Genomic DNA, 18607 nt, shown 5'->3' with positions numbered 1-18607 from the left:
AATAACACAGAACATAGGACTGAATATGAAAGCAGTATTTGGAAACTTGGATTCTATAACTAGTAAGTTCATACAGGGCTCCTGATTTCCATGTAACAGGATAAGTGCACAACAAATGGGTGAAGAATAAAAAGGTTCCCTGTGTAACATTGCCTAGCCCCTGTCAGACAATAAAACTCATCAAATTTCTAGGAAATTGAGAGATAGTTCATGATTATTTGGGACTTTGAGGTGCTCTGAGAAGATTACTAATTCTAACCCTGATTTTTTCAGGGCCCTCCTCAGAATGAAGAATCAAAAACATTCTCCCCCAAAAACAAACAATTCTCTAGAATCTTGTATACTGGGTTTTATTTAGGTGTTGGCTTTCATTGAGGGACGTTTTAAAAACAGTCTCATGCAACTAGTACTGTATGTGCTCCAATGGTGGTGTTGAGTATCTTATCCTTCCTCTCTCTCTGTGCCCTCATTTGAAGGGCCACCTGAGAAAGTGCTTTTAGAAGTCAGTGTAGGAAGAACTTTTCCCTCTGAGGAAAAGTTATGCTCTCCTCACTTACAATGAGTATTTTTTAACTATTTTCCTTTTCACTTTGACTACCTAAAAGCTCAGGGCCACATTTATGGTTCAGTGACAGAAACCCTGTAGGACTTATGGTCTATCTGTCCCTATCCCCAGTTTTGATCTATTCTAACTTACATCATTCTCAGTCTTGATCTTCACTATTTATTATTTGCATTTTACTATTTGATTATATGTTCCTCCTGTAAGCTGCCACAAATTTTTTGTGGAATGAGGTAGAATATAAATATATGAATTAATAATGGGACATGAAGACTAGATTGAACAATTTAGACTTTAATTGAGAGGTAATGGGAAGGCATTGAAGATTTTTGAGTTGGGGAATAACATTGAAAACTATATATTAGGAAATTTAACAGCAGTGTTTAGAGTGATCAATGAAAAACCAATAGGAGGCTATTAGCGTAGTCTACATGTGAGGTAATGAGAAACTGAAATAAACCAAGGGGAAGTGGTTTTAAAAATGGAGAGCTGAAAGGTAGGAGAAATATTGGGAAGAACTGACAGAACTTGGCAACCAATTAAATTTGAAGGACAAGGAAATGGAAGGATAAAAGATGTCTACAAGACTTGAGTCTATTCCACTAAGAGATATCGTAACAGAAATATGATTACAGGAAGAAAAGCAGTTTCAGGAATAAGATGATTAGCGTTAGACACATGAAGGAAGCTGATGATTAAAACCAAAAGCATATAACATTGGCTAAGGAAAGAGAGTAAAGAAAGTAAAGAAATCCAAGTGAGGCTTTAATACTTCCATTTAGGAAATGTAAAGAGGAAAAAAGTCACCAAAAGTAGACACAGAGGGAAGTAGAAGAGCAATATAATCCTAGAGTGTTTGAGAGGTAAATGGACATGGACTTTAGAAATGACACAGTCCAAATCCTTTATTTTATGAATGAGCACAAAGAACTCCAGAGAATTTAAATGACATTCCAAGTGACATGACTTTTTAATGGTAAAGCATGGACAGCTGAGCCTCACTCTGTGCCCAAGGCTCCATGGATATATAATCATACCAGGAAGTAAGGGAGTGGTACTAGAAGTTCCAACCCTCTAATCAGGGTTGATTCCCCTGGCAACCAGCCCCCATTCTTAAGGACTTTCCAAAAGTCATCTTGTTAAGATAAACTCAGGTTGGTTGAAAGGAGCTTGTTATAAACAGCAACACAGTCCTTTCACCTTTATGGCTCTGGAGCTATTTCAGGAACGGAAAACAAAAAACCAAATATTATAATAAAAGATGCCCCTACGGCTCTTATATAGGAAATTACGAGGGTTTTAGGAGCTATGTGCCAGGAACAGTAGACAAAGACCAAATATAGGTTTCTTATTATAAATCACAATATCACAGCTCATGCTCTGGCCTTTGAACACAGATCCTTTACAGCAAAATGATCAGAAAATTCAAAATATGTTGGAATATTACTGTAATCCCATTCAGTAATTATCCAGCCCATAATCATATAGAAATGTCTCTCACAGTGAGGCCACTCAGATTTGCAGGTTTCCATTGGAGACTTTGTCAGGTTCCAAAAGCAGGAGTGGTCTCAAAACACATAGCTTAACCCTTTCTTCAGGCATCTGATATAATTGAACTGAGACAATATCATCTCTTGCTCTGAACCTCTTTTGAGGTAGTATAATATTGGATTTCCCCATTACATAACCTATTTATTAATTCCTTTACCCATAAGTGCCCTTCCCTGTTCTCTCCATTTACACCCATACTTTTCCACCTTTGGAAGGGATATTAGGTTCGGCCACTGTGCTGGTCTAGTCTAGCATATACCTCCCCTCAGTCCACCACCCTTCAGATAGGACAAGGTTATATAGGAGCAAAACTAGTGGGCTATTTTTGCCACCAGGAAATACAGATACATTCACTGTTAACCCCAGTTTTGCCGGATGGGGTGAAGGTAAAACCTACCCCCATCAGGCCTTTAGGAATCCTGACAAAAGGCTTAAAAACATAGTTTCTCACTTAGGAATTATCCCTGTTTCCAGTATTTGTAGTTGTAGCTGTGGTCCTGTGGCCACTGCATCAGGTAGAAAAGAAAATTGAGGTGATGTGAGGAAGAAGGAAAGAAAAAATATAATGGTTACACCAGCATCACCCTTCTTTAGCAAGAATTGCATAGTCATATCAGCATCCTTGCCCCATCCCCCAGATGCACCAGAAAAACAGAAGTCTATCCAGCGGGGACCCTCCTTTAGCCCCATTCATGTTCACACTGAGTATGAGCACTCTTAGGAAGGTATGTAAGCCAGCCCATCATGCTTTTATCTCCCCCCCAGTTTAGACAACCAATGTTTTAATTGCCCATTCCAGTTCTCTGTCGAACTACTACTCTGAGGAGGATATCTTTCTGCCCACTGTTAGACATTATGGGCTGTTAAGTGTGTTCCTTGGTCTGAAGAAATAAGTCAACTGTCCTGATTGGTGCAATATCTTCTGTTCCAGTTCTTTTGTAGCATTATGTGCATTTGCATTTACACTGGGTAAGCAAATTCCAGTCCAGAGTCAGTATCTATTCCTGTCAAGACCCATTTGTAGCCCCCCAGGGCTACCAGCCTCAGTCTGACTTGCCAGCTATATTCAGGGCCTTCCCACAGGGAAATATGCCACATAGCCATCTGCCGCCTCTGTCTCTTTTGCTGGCAGGCAGAACAGTTCTTATTGGCATTTAGTGCCGCAGAGGGTGCAAGAGGAATATGTCTAGATTCAGCCCATCTCTGCACTGCTGTAGACCCCCAATGTCCACCTATTTTATAGACCCAGGTGGCCACCTTAAGTGAGCATATGGGCATATCTGCTTGTCGATTCCAATCACCTTCCAAAATGGGAAGAGAGTTCAGATGGGCATCAATGTGTCCTACTTTAATGTACCCCTCAAATTTCCATAGGGCTGTGCCCCATATGGGCATCCTTTTAATAGGTCAGGTTTCCATTGCCCTCCTGCCTGACCATATGGCCAGGCCAGGAACAGTAGATGAAGATTTCTTATTATTATCACAGTAACACACCAGAGGACTCACCACAGTGTCATTCCTCAGGTCCCAAGGTCCTTAGGTGGTCTGCCTTCTTCTCTGCACCTTTCAGTCTCCTATGTTTATTTTATATATAATATCCAGGAGTTTAGCTGTACTTAGTAGGAAATAGGGAGAAATGAGGCTATTCCATTTTGACCTGGAACCAAAGAATTAATGTCATTTAGTCATCTGTAAGAGAGAACATCACTTTCTAAATATCCTCATATACAGGAACCACCAGAGACTGAGTGTGCAAAAGATTTGTTTGGTGGCAGACTTACTTCTGACATGATTGCTGAACGACAAGGACATTCAAACTTCACCCAAATGCAAGAACTAAATTGGACTTCATCATCCATCAGGTACAATCATTTTACTCTATGTTATTTGATATTATAATATACAGTTATTATTCTTTTTCTAAGGTTTATAATTTATACATCTTATCCAAATATAACCAGTAATTCAGAAAATCATCTACACTACTTCACAATCTCATACTAACTTTACCATCTTTGAATTGCATTAATAACTTTTATTATCACACACTATGATTAAAAATGTCATCAATCTCTTTCTAAGACCTTATATTTCCCTTTTCTTTTACAACCAAGCTTTTAAAATTAGAACATACTAGGTTTGCTCCTCACATTGTATCACTCTAATCCAATGCTATCTGGCTACCACTGCCACCATTCCCCTGATGCTGTTCTCATGAATGTTGTCATTGTCCTCCTGTTTAATAAATCCATTTCTCTTCTTTCTTTTTCTATTCTGCACTCTTCACAGGCAGACATCTTTAGCCATAGTTTTAATTTATGATGATGACCCCCTAATTTACCCCAAACCTAGGCTCCTAATTTGAATATTCGATTGCTCTCTAGATAGCATCTAGGAAACAACATTCACCTGTTGTCACCCAAGCCAAAAATCTAGAGTCCACTCTCCCTCCTTTGTTCTCTGTTTTTAATTAATCACTACATTCTATAGAGTCTGTGTCTTAAGTATGTGTCGTAGTTCCCCCCTTCTTTCCATAGTCATTGCCATTGTCCTAGGTTGGGGAATTAACTAATTTAGAAACTATTGTTTCTTTGTCTTATATAACCTTACCTGCAAATCCATCTATTATCCATACCACCCTCTAAGATGCAAGTTTTATCAGATCACTTCTCTTCTCAACATTGTTCAGTGTCTTTCCACTGTCTACAGAATAAAATTTTAAATCTCTTTGTACGACATAGAAGGCCCTTCCTTTTTTATTATAGTTTTTCTGAATCCCATTTCTTGAGGACACAGACAGTGACTTTCATATTTGTTGTAGCCTTTCCAAACATACTGTCTGCACTTAGGAAATAACTAATGAAAACAAGTCAAAAGAATAAATGACTTTTAATGTATAAAGTGTGCCATAATTATAACTTCAGGGTTGAGGATTTGTTTCAAGGTGTGGTAGGCTTTTGCACAGCCAAGGAAACCATCAACAAAATGAAAAGACAACCTACTGAATGTGAAAAAGAATTTGCAAACTAGATATATGACCAACAAGAGGTTAATATCCAAAATATATAAACAGCCCATACAATTCAACATCAAAAAAAAAAAAAAAACCAACCTGATTAAAAATGGGCAGAAGAGATCTGAATTGACATTTTCCAAAGAAGACATACAGATAGCCAACAGGCACATGAAAAGATGCTCAACATCGTTTATCATCAGAGAAATGCAAATTAAAACCACAATGAGATACCATCTCGCACTTGTCAGAATGGCTATCATCAAAAAGACCACAAATAACAAATGTTGGCGAGGATGTGGAGAAAAAGGAACCCTCATATACTGTTGGTAGGAATGTACATTGGTACAGCCACTATGAAAAACAGTATGGTTTCTCAAAAAAACTAAAAATAGAACTACCATGTGACCCAGCAATTCCTCTCCTGGGAAAAAATGAAAACACTAATTCAAAAAAGATACATGCACCCCAATGTTCATAGCAACATTATTTACAATTGCCAAGATATGGAAGAAACCTAAGTGACCATAAACAGATGAATAAAGAAGATGTGGTATATACATATAAAATGGAATAGTACTCAGCCACAAAAAAGCATGAAATTTTGTTTTTGCTATTTGCAACAACATGGATGGACGTGGAGGGTATCATGCTAAGTGAAATACATCAGACAGAGATAGACAAATACTGTATGATATTACTTATATGTAAAAAATAAACTATGAATATAACAAAAAAGACTCACAGATATAGAGAACAAACTAGTGGTTACCAGTGGGGAGGAGGAAGGGGGTGGGACAAGATAAGGGTAGGAGATTAAGAGGTACAAACTACTATGTATAAAATAAATAAGCTACAAGGATATACTGTACAACACAGGGAATATAGCCAGTATTTTATAACAAATATAAATGGAATATAATCTTTAAAAATTGTGAATCAGTATGTTGTACACCTGAAACTTACATAATATTGTATATCAACTATAGCTCAATTAAAAGAATATATAAATGAATAAATGGGGATATATGAAAAAAAGAAGTGTTTAGAACAAGGTGATTTAGCTTTATGCTCTTCTCCCTCATAGCTCAAAGGAAGGTAAAACACTTTTAAAGCTGTGGACTAGGAATCAAGCATTCTGACCAATTACCAAAACATCCTTACAAGGTGGAATGCCATAAAAGTTTTCAGGAGATTCCACAGAAAACTCTGTTTTCAAAGACATTACCTACTTTCTCCTTTTCTTGCCTATCCCAAACCCCTTCCTGGCATTTCAGAAATAACCTATTTCATATATATCCTCTGAAGTTTACAACCTGAAAATCTTATGGTTTACCATATCAACTTCACGAACATGTATGGAATTATAAAGAAATTGGAAATCTTTATTTTTAACGTTTCTTTTATGATAGTTCTATATTTATGTGATAATAGACATGTTGGGTTTTTTTAAAAATATTTATTTATTTATTTATTTTTGGCTGTGTTGGGTCTTCGTTTCTGTGCGAGGGCTTTCTCTAGTTGCGGCAAGCGGGGGCCACTCTTCATCGCAGTGCGCGGGCCTCTCACTATCGTGGCCTCTCTTATTGCGGAGCACAGGCTCCAGACGCGCAGGCTCAGTAGTTGTGGCTCACGGGCCTAGTTGCTCCGCGGCATGTGGGATCTTCCCAGACCAGGGCTCGAACCCATGTCCCCTGCATTGGCAGGCAGATTCTCAACCACTGCGCCACCAGGGAAGCCCCGATAATAGACATGTTTTTTTAAGTCAATGAAATTATATGTCATTTTCTTACACAGGTACCCAACAAAAATGTGTATTTATCTGATCATTTGGCCCATATATTTTATTTTTTTAAACTAACTTTACTTTTAAAAATTAATAAATTTATTTATTTGTTTATTTTTGGCTGCTTTGGTTCTTCGTTGCTGTGCGCGGCTTTCTCTATTTGCAGCGAGCAGGGGCTACTCTTGGTTGCGGTGCATGGGCTTCTCATTGTGGTGGCTTCTCTTGCTGCGGGGCAAGGGCTTTAGGTGCGTGGGCTTCAGTAGTTGTGGCTCGCGGGCTCAGTAGTTGTGGCTCGCGGGCTCAGTAGTTGTGGCTCGCGGGCTCTGGGCACTGGCTCAGTAGTTGTGGTGCACAGGCTTAGTTGCTCCGCAGCATGTGGGATCTTCCCGGACCAGGGCTCAAGCCCGTGTCCCCAGCAATGGCAGGTGGATTCTCAACCACTGTGCCACCAGGGAAGCCCTGACCCATATATTTTATATTAAGGCAATTCTTTTCCATAGAATTTGTCAGATTAGATTTTTTAAAAACACCTTTGGGGTTACACATGAGAGATTCACCAATATAATTTGCCTGTTAAAATTATAACTGTATTTACTCTGTCTAAATTCAGAACTGTGGATTTGATTCCAGTTGACCAGTTTAGAAATGTGTGTAATGTGAATCTACAGAACAATAATCTTACCTCATTCAGTGGATTAATCTATCTGCCTAATTTGAAGGTGAGTCACTCACAAATTTTCTTTTTTTCTTTCAAGTTTTCAGTGCAAGTTGTAATCTTCTTTACTTTGGGCTAAAATGTATATTCATGTCATTAAAGAAGAGAAATTAATTTTCTGAAAGTATTTTTTCACCAAGAAAAAAAACATTACTTCCCAAAGTTATTTCGGTTGATCTCGATTTTATGCGATTGTCTTATAAGCAGTGAATCTTCCTCTCTTGTAGGAGATGGCATGGAAGGCTGCCTCTGTAGTGAGTGAAGTTGGAGGACACTGTGGTTCTGAAAGCAGCCTCATTGCCTCCTGTCCTATAGCTTTGAGCCATCTACTAATGCCTTTTAAACTTAGGGAAATAACGATCTCTCCAACTAGAGTTATTTCATCTAAATAAGGCTTGGAGAAGTCAGGAGTACAGATTGAGAAAGTTGAGCAGCTTTCTAGGGTCTCCATTATTTTGTTTGAAATGGTGTATTTTTCAGCATGTCAGATAACAAAAAACACATTCAAAGCCAAATCCAGACAATTTGGAACCTAAAAATTTATGTCATTTTTAACACTAATATGTTAAATTATGTTGTATAGTCCAAGTTTTATCCATACCGTTTTAATAGTTTTTAGGATGGTGATAATCTCAAACCAAAGATATATTTACAGCATCATTCATATGTTAATATCTGATTAATGATGGATTCCTTCTGTAGGTCTTATGCCTCAACTATAATCATATTGAATCAATCATGCCCCGACTAAAGCCTCAGGCTCACTTGACCAATAGACAACTACTCTACCAGAAAGTGCCTTCAAGTGGCTATGGGCAGCAAGGAACTTCAAAAATAAACAGGTATTATTCTTTTTTTTTACAACTATAAATAATTTTGGTTGGGAATTTAAAAAGCAGTTAGTCACATTAATGACAGCAATACATACATTTAGCTTATTTTAATACTTAGTTTAATAGCTACATGCCAAAAATAAACTTCACACATAAAAAGATACCAAAATACTCCTTTTTATTGTTTTTTCCCAGCCTTCTCCATTTCATACTTATATTGTAAAAAATGAAATAAAAGAAAAAACCTTATATTTTAATACCTTGGTTTTTTTAAATTGAGATACAATTCACATACCATAACACTTACCCTTTATGTACAATTCAGTGATTGTTTTAGTATATCCAAAAGGTTGTGCAACCATTACTACCATCTAACCTCAAAATGTTATTGCCCACAAAAGAGCCCCTTACCCAGTAGTATGGACCTAGGTTTCTTTTAACCTTTGTTTTGGTTGTTTCTAAATTACTTACCTGGTTACTTAATGCCCCAACATCAATGGAAAAGATACCTTATGAAGAAGATGAGGACATACCTCCCACCTTCCTACACTTTTTTGGTAGGAAAATATAAATATATCTCCAAGTCAAAATACTTTCATTCCAGTTTTCCCAATGAAGGGCATTCCTTGAGTTTTTATCACCTTTACTGAAGTATAATTTACATATAATAAAAAACTCACCAATTTAAGTGTACAGTTTAATGAATTTTGACAAATGTATTTAGTCATCTAACCATTACCACAATCAAGGCACAAACTATTCCCATCCCAAAACTTCCCTTTATAACTCTTCGCAATTCCCTCCCTCCACATCCTGGTGACAACTACTGATCTGCTTTCTATCACTATCATTTTGCCTTTTTCTAGAATTTCATATGATTAAAATCATATAGTAATAGTCTTTTGTATCTGGCTTCTTTCACTTAGCAGAATTCTTTTGAGATTCATCTATGTTGTTGCAAGTGTCAATAATTCATTTCATTTTATTGCTGAGTAGTATTCCATTATATGACAAGTTGTTTATCTATTTACCATTGATGAACATTTGGGTTGTTTCCAGTTTGAAGCTATTTTGATTAAAGTTGCTATGAAAATTTACACACATCCTTTATATTGGAGACTACTCATATTTGTTTTTTAACAGCTTTACTGAAGTACAGTTTACTTACCATATTCACTCATTTTAAGTGTATAATTTTTACTAAATTTATAGAGTTGTGCAACTACTACCTACCGCAGTACAGTTTTAGAACATTTCCATCACACAACAGAGAGATGCCTTGTGTCTATTTGGAGTCAATTCCCTTTTGCACCTCTAGCTCCAAGAAACCACTAATCTACTTTCTATAGAGTTATGTTTTCTAGACATTTTATATAAATGGAATCATATAATATGTGGTCTTTTGCATTTGACTTATTACACTTAGCATAATGTTTTTGAGATTCATCCATGTTATAGCATCTATTAGTAGTTCATTCTTTTTTTATTGTTGAATATGTTGGGCATTCCATTGTCTGGATATATGCCACATCATGTTTATCTATTCACCAGTTGATAGACATTTGGATTGTTCCCACTTTGGGGTTGGTATGAATAATGATGCTATAAAGATTTGTGTAGAAGTATATGTATGTGCTCATGTTCACATTTCTCTTGAGTAGACACCTAAGAGTGAAATTCCTGAGTCGTATGGTAATTTAATGTTTACCTTTTTAAGAAACTGCCACACTGTTTTCCAAAGTGGTTGCACCACTTTACATTACCAAAAATTTTTGAAGGTTCTAATTTCCCCACATCCACACCAACACTTGTTGTCTGTGTTTTTGATTACAGCCATTCTAGTGGAGTTAAAGAAGTATCTTATTGTGGTTTTAATTTGCATTTCCCTCATGACTAATGTTGAGCAGCTTTTCATATGCTTATTAGCCATTATTATATCTTATTTGGTGACTGTTTAAATCTTTTGCTTATTTTTCAATTATGTTGTTTGGTTTTTTATTATTGAGTTCTTTAAATATTCTGGATACAAGCCCTTTATCAAATAAATGATTTACAAGTATTTTCTCTCAATGTGTGGCTTGTCTTTTTATTTTCTTAAAGTGTCTTTTAATTAAAAGAATTTTAATTTTGATAAAGTCCAATTTATCAACTTTTACTCTTACAGATTATGATTTTGTTGTTGTACCTAAGAACCCTTCGCCTAACCTAATAAGTTCACAAAGATTTTCTCATATGTTTTCTTCAAAAAAATTCTTTTTTCTCTTACATTTAGGACTATGATCCATTTTGAGTTTATTTTTGTACATGTTGTGAGGTAAAATGTGAGGGCTAAATTCATCTTTTTGCACGTGTATATTCATTTGTCCCAGCACCACTTGTTTAATATACTATCCTTTCCCCCACTGAGTTGCCTTGGTACCTTTGTTGAAAATCAATTGACCATAAATATAAAAGTTTATTTCTGGATTCTTAATTCTATTCCATTGATCTAGGTGTCTGTCCTTTTGCCAGTTCCAGACTGGTTTGATTACTGCAGCTTTACAAGTTTTGAAATCAGGACATGTAAGCCCTCCAACTTTGTTCTTTTTAAAGATTGTTTTGGATATTCTGGGTTATTTGCATTTCCTTATAACTGTTACGATGAGATGGTTATTTTCTGGAGAAAAAAAGAAAGAAAGAAAACCTGCTGGACTTTTGATAGGGATTGCATTGAATCTATTGATCAATTTTGGGACAACTACCATCTTAGTAGTAATAGTGAGTCTTCTAATCTGTGAACATGGAATATTTCTCCATTTATTTAGATCTTTAATTTATCTCAGGAATGTTTTGTAGGCTTCTGTGTATACATTTTGTACTCCTTTTGTTAATTTTTTGTGAAGTATTTTATTCTTTTTTATACTATTGTGAATAGAAATCTTAATTTCATTCTCAGTTTATTGAAGATGTATAGAAATTCAATTGATTTTTGTATATTAATCTTTTACCCTGTAATCTTGCTGAACTCATTTATTGGTGCAACAATAGTTTTTTGATGGATTCCTAAGGATTTTCTAAATACAAGATCCTGTCATCTGAGAATAAAGACAGTTTTACTAATTCCTTTCCAATCTGAATACATTTGTTTTTTTCTTTTTCTTGCCTGATTGCACTGGCTCTTGCTTTTTATTTCAAGTAACTCTTTCTGTATTTCTTTGTTCTTTAGCATATAAAACTGTTTTTAAAGAAGAAAACGTGATTATTATATAAATTATGAAGACAGAATATTATAGTTTGATTTATTAGTAAATTCATTCTTTTTCTTTTTTAACTTCAATTTATAGTAAGTACATACTAAACTGTCTTTTCATGTTTATACAAACAGCTGGTTTGAAGTTAAGTTTATGGGCTCAAACTTACATGTGTGTTTCAGAGATACAATGAGCAGTGAAAATTTGCCTCCAATAATGCACAGTTTAGAAGTTCTTCATTTGGGCTACAATGGAATTTGTAATCTGATTCAGCTACAACTTAACAGACTAAGAAATTTAAAATTCCTCTTTCTTCAGGGTGAGTAGCAACACTGTTCACGTGTAAGTCTTTATTATTAAAAACTGATTTGATTATCATCCTGTTTTGAAAGCAAATATAAGCATCAACATTAGAACAGATTCATTGACAAAAATATTTTAGTAATCACTAATAGGTTTATCTTGGGTTATTTATAAAAATAATGTAAATGTGATATTCTAGAGCTATAGAATATTGCATTCTAGCTCTGACACCAAAACACATGGCATTTTCTATGCAGCATGAATGACATAATGGGGCTAGAGTGGTGTCAGTGGAAAGGGTGAGTCCAAAATGCAGTTTAAAAGAAGTAAATATTAGTACATAATGACTAGATATACAAGGAAAGAAAAATAGTTCAAGATGTTTGCATGCTTTCATTAAGAGATTGGGCAAAATGAGGTACTAAAGCTAGGGAAAGATTAGTTAGTGTTGTGACAACTTTGAGACATTAAAATGGAAACTTTTTCAAGTTGTAGTACTGCACCACAGGTCAGAACTGGAGATGTATATTTTAGAATTATCCCAGTGGAGGTAACAGGTAGTCATAGCATATGTGCTTACTTAGGAAATAAGTATAGAGAAAGAATGAAAAGCCAAAAAGAGATGTGGAGACAAACCCACTACCTCTCAGCAATTCCCTTCCACACCCCACACCCAATATTAAGAAGGGTGGAATAAGCACCAGCAAAGGAGACATTCACAAAATTTTGAAAGAAAACCAAGAAATACAAACTCTAAATGTCAGGAGAAAAGAGGGTGATTGACCTAAAGTCAAATGACAAAAAGAATGAGGCCTATGAAAAAAATACTGGATGTAAACAATTGGATTCAACAAAAAAGGAGACCATTATTAACCTTCAGAGAATCAGATTTGGAAGTGTGGGAAGAGCAAAAACCAAAGTGAAAACAATATAGAGGGTAGTGGTTGGATAGGCAGTAAAGGCAACAAACAGAGGTCAGAGGTTGCATGCTCAAGGAACTTGTCCCTGAAAAGAAGGTAAGAGATCAGATGGTAGCTAGTGAAATTATAAGCATATTTAAAGGTTTGTAAAGAGGTGAGTTAGGTTAAAGATACTGAACAGGAGGAGATAATTCTAAGGTCAGTCTAAAGAGGGAAGAGGGCAAAAGTTGTAGAGGAGTACACAAATGTAGGCAGTGATAAGATGAGGCCATGCCATGCTCTACCAGAGAGTTAATGAACTTACATTTCACACGTTGTGTTAAATTTGCAAGATGGTGGGAAAGGTACAGTCTTTAGGGAAAGGGCAGGGTGGGGCTGTAGGGAAGCAAGTTAGAATCTTAAGGATTAAGGGTCAAATTTATCTAAAATGTAACTATCTAGTTAAATAAGTGGGAGTTGGGAGACCAACAAGATGGCGGAGGAGTAGGATGTGGAGATCACCTTCCTCCTCACAAATACATCAAAAATACATCTACATGTGGAACACTCCTACAGAACACCGACTGAACATTGGCAGAAGACCTCAGACTTCCCAAAAGGCAAGAAATCCCTATGTACCTGGGTGGAACAAAAGAAAAAAGAGAAAACAGAGACAAAAGAATAGGGACAGGACCTCTACCTCTGGGAGGGAGCTGTGAAGGAGGAAAAGTTTCCACACAATAGGAAGCCCCTTCACTGGTGGAGACGGTAAACTGTAGACTTCAGGTTTGCTGTCTGCGATTGACTTGTTTCTGATTTTTATGTTTATCTTAGTATAGTTTTTAGCGCTTGTTATCATTGGTGGATTTGTTTATTGGTTTGGTTGCTCTCTTCTTTAATTACTTTTTAATTTTTTTATTTTAATAATTTTTAAAATTTTTTAAAATTTTAATTTAATTTAATTAATTAATTAATTAATTTATTTATTTCTTTTTTTCTCCCTTTTCTTCTTCTTTTTTTTTTTAAACAATCTTGACTCTTTTATGTATTTATTTATTTATTTATTTATTTATTTATTTATTTATTTATTTATTTATGACTGACTGACTGACTGTGTTGGGTCTTCGTTTCTGTGCGAGGGCTTTCTCTAGTTGTGGCAAGCGGGGGCCACTCTTCATCGCGGTGCGCGGGCCTCTCACCGTCGCGGCCTCTCTTGTTGCGGAGCACAGGCTCCAGACGCGCAGGCTCAGTAGTTGTGGCTCACGGGCCTAGTCGCTCCGCGGCATGTGGGATCTTCCCAGACCAGGGCTCGAACCCGTGTCCCCTGCATTGGCAGGCAGACTCTCAAGCACTGCGCCACCAGGGAAGCCCCTCCCTTTTCTTCTGAGCCATGTGGCTGAGAGGGTCTTGATGCTCTGGCCTGATATCAGGCCTGAGCGTCTGGGGTGGGAGAGCCAAGTTCAGGACATTGGACCACCTGAGACCTCCCAGCCCCAAGTAATAACAATCAGCAAGAGCTCTCCCAGAGATCTCTGTCTCAACACTAAGACCCATCTCTACCCAACGGCCAGCAAGTTCCAGTGCTGGACACCCCATGCCAAACAACTAGCAAGACAGGAACACAATCCCATGGATTAGCAGAGAGGCTACCTAAAATCATACTAAATGCACAGACACCCCAAAAACAAACCACTGGACGCAGCCCTGCCCACCAGAAAGACAAGATCCAGCCCCACCCACCAGAACACAGGCACCAGTCCCCTCCACCAGGAAGCCTACACAAGCCACTGAACCAACCTTACCCACGGGGGGCAGACACCAAAAACAACAGGAATTACGAACCTGCATCCTGTGAAAAGGAGACCCCAAACACAGTAAGTTAAGCTAAATGGGAAGACAGAGATATATGCAGCAGATGAAGGAGCATGGTAAAAACCCACCAGACCAAACAAATGAAGGGGAAATAGGCAGCTACCTAAAAAAGAACTCAGAGTAGTGACAGTAAAGATGATCCAAAATCTTGGAAACAGAATGGAGAAAATACAAGAAACGTTAAACAAGGACCTAGAAGAACTAAAGAGCAAACAAACAATGATGAACAACACAATAAATGAAATTAAAAATTCTATACAAGGAATCAGTAGCAGAATAACTGATGGAGAAGAACGGATAAGTGACCTGGAAGATAAAATAGTGGAAATAAATACCGCAGAGCAGAATAAACAAAAAAGAATGAGAAGAATTGAGGACAGTCTCAGAGACCTCTGGGACAACATTAAACGCACCAACATTCTAATTATAGGGGTCCCAGAAGAAGAAGAGAAAAAGAAAGGGTCTGAGAAAATATCTGAAGAGATTATAGTTGACAACTTCCCTAACATGGGAAAGGAAATAGTCAATCAAGCCCAGGAAGTGCAGAGAGTCCCATACAGGATAAATCCAAGGAGAAACACGCCAAGACACATATTAATCAAACTATCAAAAATTAAATACAAAGAAAAAATATTAAAAGCAGCAAGGGAAAAGCAACAAATAACATACAAGGGAATCCCCATAAGGTTAACAGCTGATCTTTCAGCAGAAACTCTGCAAGCCAGAAGGGACATGTTTAAAGTGATGAAAGGGAAAAACCTACAACCAAGATTACTCTACCCAGCAAGGATCTCATTCAGATTCAATGGAGAAATTAAAACCTTTACAGACAAGACTTTTTAATGACGGCCATTCTGACCCACGTGAGGTGGTACCTCATTGTAGTTTTGATTTGCATTTCTCTAATAATTAGCAATGTTGAGCATCTTTTCATATGCTTCAGCCATCTGTATGTCTTCTTTGGAGAAATGTCTATTTAGGTCCTCTGCCCATTTTTTGATTGGGTTGTTTCTTTGTTATTGAGCTGTATGAGCTAAGAAGCATATCTTCTGCAGCACTTTTATACATGTACTTTTATCAGTATCAACTATTTTAGCACTTAACTGTTGAACAGACAGATTGGGTCAATTCAGTACATTTTGTACATCATATCTTAAAGGAGAAATTTTGCCAAATATTATTTGATGATGATGCTACCTTCTGGTAAATTACATTTCTGTTTCTCCTTGGAAATATGTTCTTTTTAATACTTCACTTCTTAAAGAATCATTTGATAAAAAAATATTTAAATGAAGATAGATAACTTTTATTCAGTTTGGGCTCACTTGACATATCATGAGTTATCTTTTTCAGGGAATGAAATCAGTCAAGTTGAAGGGCTTGACAACTTAGAAGTCCTTCAGGAATTGGTAGTGGACCATAACCGCATCAGAGCCTTTAATGATAGTGCCTTTGCCAAACCAAGCTCTCTGTTGGCACTTCACCTAGAGGAAAACAGACTACGAGAGCTGAGCAAATTACAACCTTTGGTAAAACTAGAGAAACTCTTCCTAGGATACAATAAAATCCAGGTAACATTATTTATGAGATTTACAAGACTTAACTCCTTTGAATATAAAGCTTCCAAGCACACCAATGAAAATTTTGCTAGTGTGTTATTTATCATTTATATGACATGTAAATACTCTGGGATGCAGAAATGCTCACCCTGCTGCTAGACTTATAAACCCAACCAACCCACATGCATCTACCTGCAGATGCTCTAAGAGATATTTTTTGTTCCTGACTTCTCTTGGTCCAAGCTATTTGTGCATCTCAATCCCAGACTCCCTCTGCCCCTTTAACCTTAACATATGTACTTGGTCTACCTGACATTTGAATCAACTCCTGATAATGGACTTCGACTTGGCTTTAATAATCCATCTTTCCCCACTCAAGGCTTCCTAAGCTAGCATCCTGCATTTGTTTCACCTGCTCATAATTCAGCCTATTTCCATTAGGCCACTGCCCCAACTGAGCCTGCCCAAACTCTCTTCTGAGATAGTATGCAGATAAGAGGGTTGAAGGTATACACATACAGCCCTCACATTTCTCTCAGTGTTTTGCTGATGATCGCTTAGCCCTCCTTTTACCAATTTTGCTATTTCTGCCCATACCTCTAAGACAATCTTGAAGACAAACTGAACTGTGTACTGCCCCACAAGGGCAGGGGCCATGTCTTTCTTGCCCACGTTTGTATTAGTAATATAGCAAAGCGTCTGGTACATAGTAGATACACGATCAATATTTGTTAGTGGCTCTACTTGCTGGCGTTCAGGAAGCCTTTTCTGGAGTGATATAAAAGCCTGTTCAAGGCTACAAGGAAATCATGAGCAGTGCCCCTTTCTACACAGCAACTAGGAAATATATATACAGAGAAAATTACATACAACTCACACATCAAGGGTCAAACAACATTCATCTGAGAAAAAGCCTGCCAAAACTGGCAATGGTTCTTCCAAAGCTTTATCCAGAAGAAATCTAAATTAGGAAAATTGCTATCCTATAGGAACTCTTTCCAGTGATAGCAACTGAGCTAACACAAAGGATATGTCAAATCAGACTTACATGAATCTGAGACCTTACCCAGTATCAAGGTTTACTAATAATTTCAAGGATACACAGGGTCTGGGGCATTTCTGTGGCTTCTCAAATTCCACTTCCAAGTGACCTAAAATAGGCCTAAAAATTTTTATAGTTACTAGATGAATTGTCTAAACCCACTAGTCATCCCAAATAAGAAGAGGAGCATATCAATAACTTTGTTTTATTACTATGAACTAGCAATAACCTTAAGCTGATCTTGTTGCCTAAATTTTATCAGCAATAGCATTTTAGAAATAACTTTGCAGAAACTAAAATGTATTTGCAAACTTTCACCAATGTTACATAGATAATAATAAATAATCCCATGCAGTAGCAAAGGCAAGTCATTCAACTAGAGAAATAGTTTTTCAACTATATATATTCCCACCAAATATATCAGTATTAAGTCCATTCAATATGACATGCTCCTTCATGGTTAAGGTTGTGTTTGGTATGCACCTTTGAAATTGTTTAGACCAGATTCACCTCCTTTTCTACACATCTAGGTCAATCCTCTTGGGAATTAACCAAATATAATCTGAGTTTTAGAATAGATCATAAGTCTTCTGAAAAAACATATGGTCTTTCCTAGCAAGGGCTGCTGTATGGCCTATTTCCCATGTTAGCATGTCATCTTTACCCAGTCATGTATTTGGAATCAATAGTACACAGATCTGTCTTTAATCAACAATACAGAATATTGTCAATCAAGCTCACTTCAGAAGATTCAATCATGAACTCGTTGCAATCCAACACTTACATATAATTACTTTAAATCAGCATATATTTAAAGATGTTGGGTCTAACCAAAGAATAACTTACTGCTTAATTTTTTAATAGGATATGGCAGAACTGGAAAAACTTGATGGTATCTCTTCCCTCAGAGAGCTTACAGTTTATGGCAATCCAGTGAGTGTGTTATTTTTCTAATTTATTAGTTAATTTATTTTAAATATAATTTATAGTTGTATATAATTTATTTTTATATGTGAGAAAAGATTTAATTTTATCTGTTTCCATATGCATAAACAGTCATCCAAGCACAATTTATTGACTAGTGTCTTCTTCCAACTGATTACAATATAAACTGTCATTGTCATATACAAGGGGGTCTGCATCTTGGTTCTACTTTGTATTCATTGGCCTATTTGTCAATCCCTATAACATTACACTGTGTTAATTACTAAAGTTTTACATTAAGTCTTGATGTCCAGGAGA

At 36.7% G+C, this 18607-nt stretch overlaps 1 protein-coding gene across 1 annotated transcript in view; it reads left to right on the top strand.

Moving 5' to 3' along the window:
- The window catches only part of LRRC9 (leucine rich repeat containing 9), an 89140-nt gene that overhangs the window by 59409 nt on the left and 11124 nt on the right, over positions 1-18607 (top strand). The window contains exons 23-28 of the mRNA XM_068525267.1: positions 3845-3975; positions 7523-7631; positions 8330-8469; positions 11873-12009; positions 16118-16335; positions 18230-18298. Coding sequence (XP_068381368.1) covers positions 3845-3975; positions 7523-7631; positions 8330-8469; positions 11873-12009; positions 16118-16335; positions 18230-18298 — 804 coding nt within the window. The remainder of the gene's footprint in view (positions 1-3844; positions 3976-7522; positions 7632-8329; positions 8470-11872; positions 12010-16117; positions 16336-18229; positions 18299-18607) is intronic.

Source organism: Eschrichtius robustus, chromosome 1 (assembly GCF_028021215.1).
Source record: "Eschrichtius robustus isolate mEscRob2 chromosome 1, mEscRob2.pri, whole genome shotgun sequence".
In the NCBI taxonomy this organism is placed as follows: Eukaryota; Metazoa; Chordata; class Mammalia; order Artiodactyla; family Eschrichtiidae; genus Eschrichtius; species Eschrichtius robustus.
The sequence above is the reverse complement of the archived record's forward strand: the minus strand, read 5'-3'. Positions and strand labels throughout refer to the sequence as shown.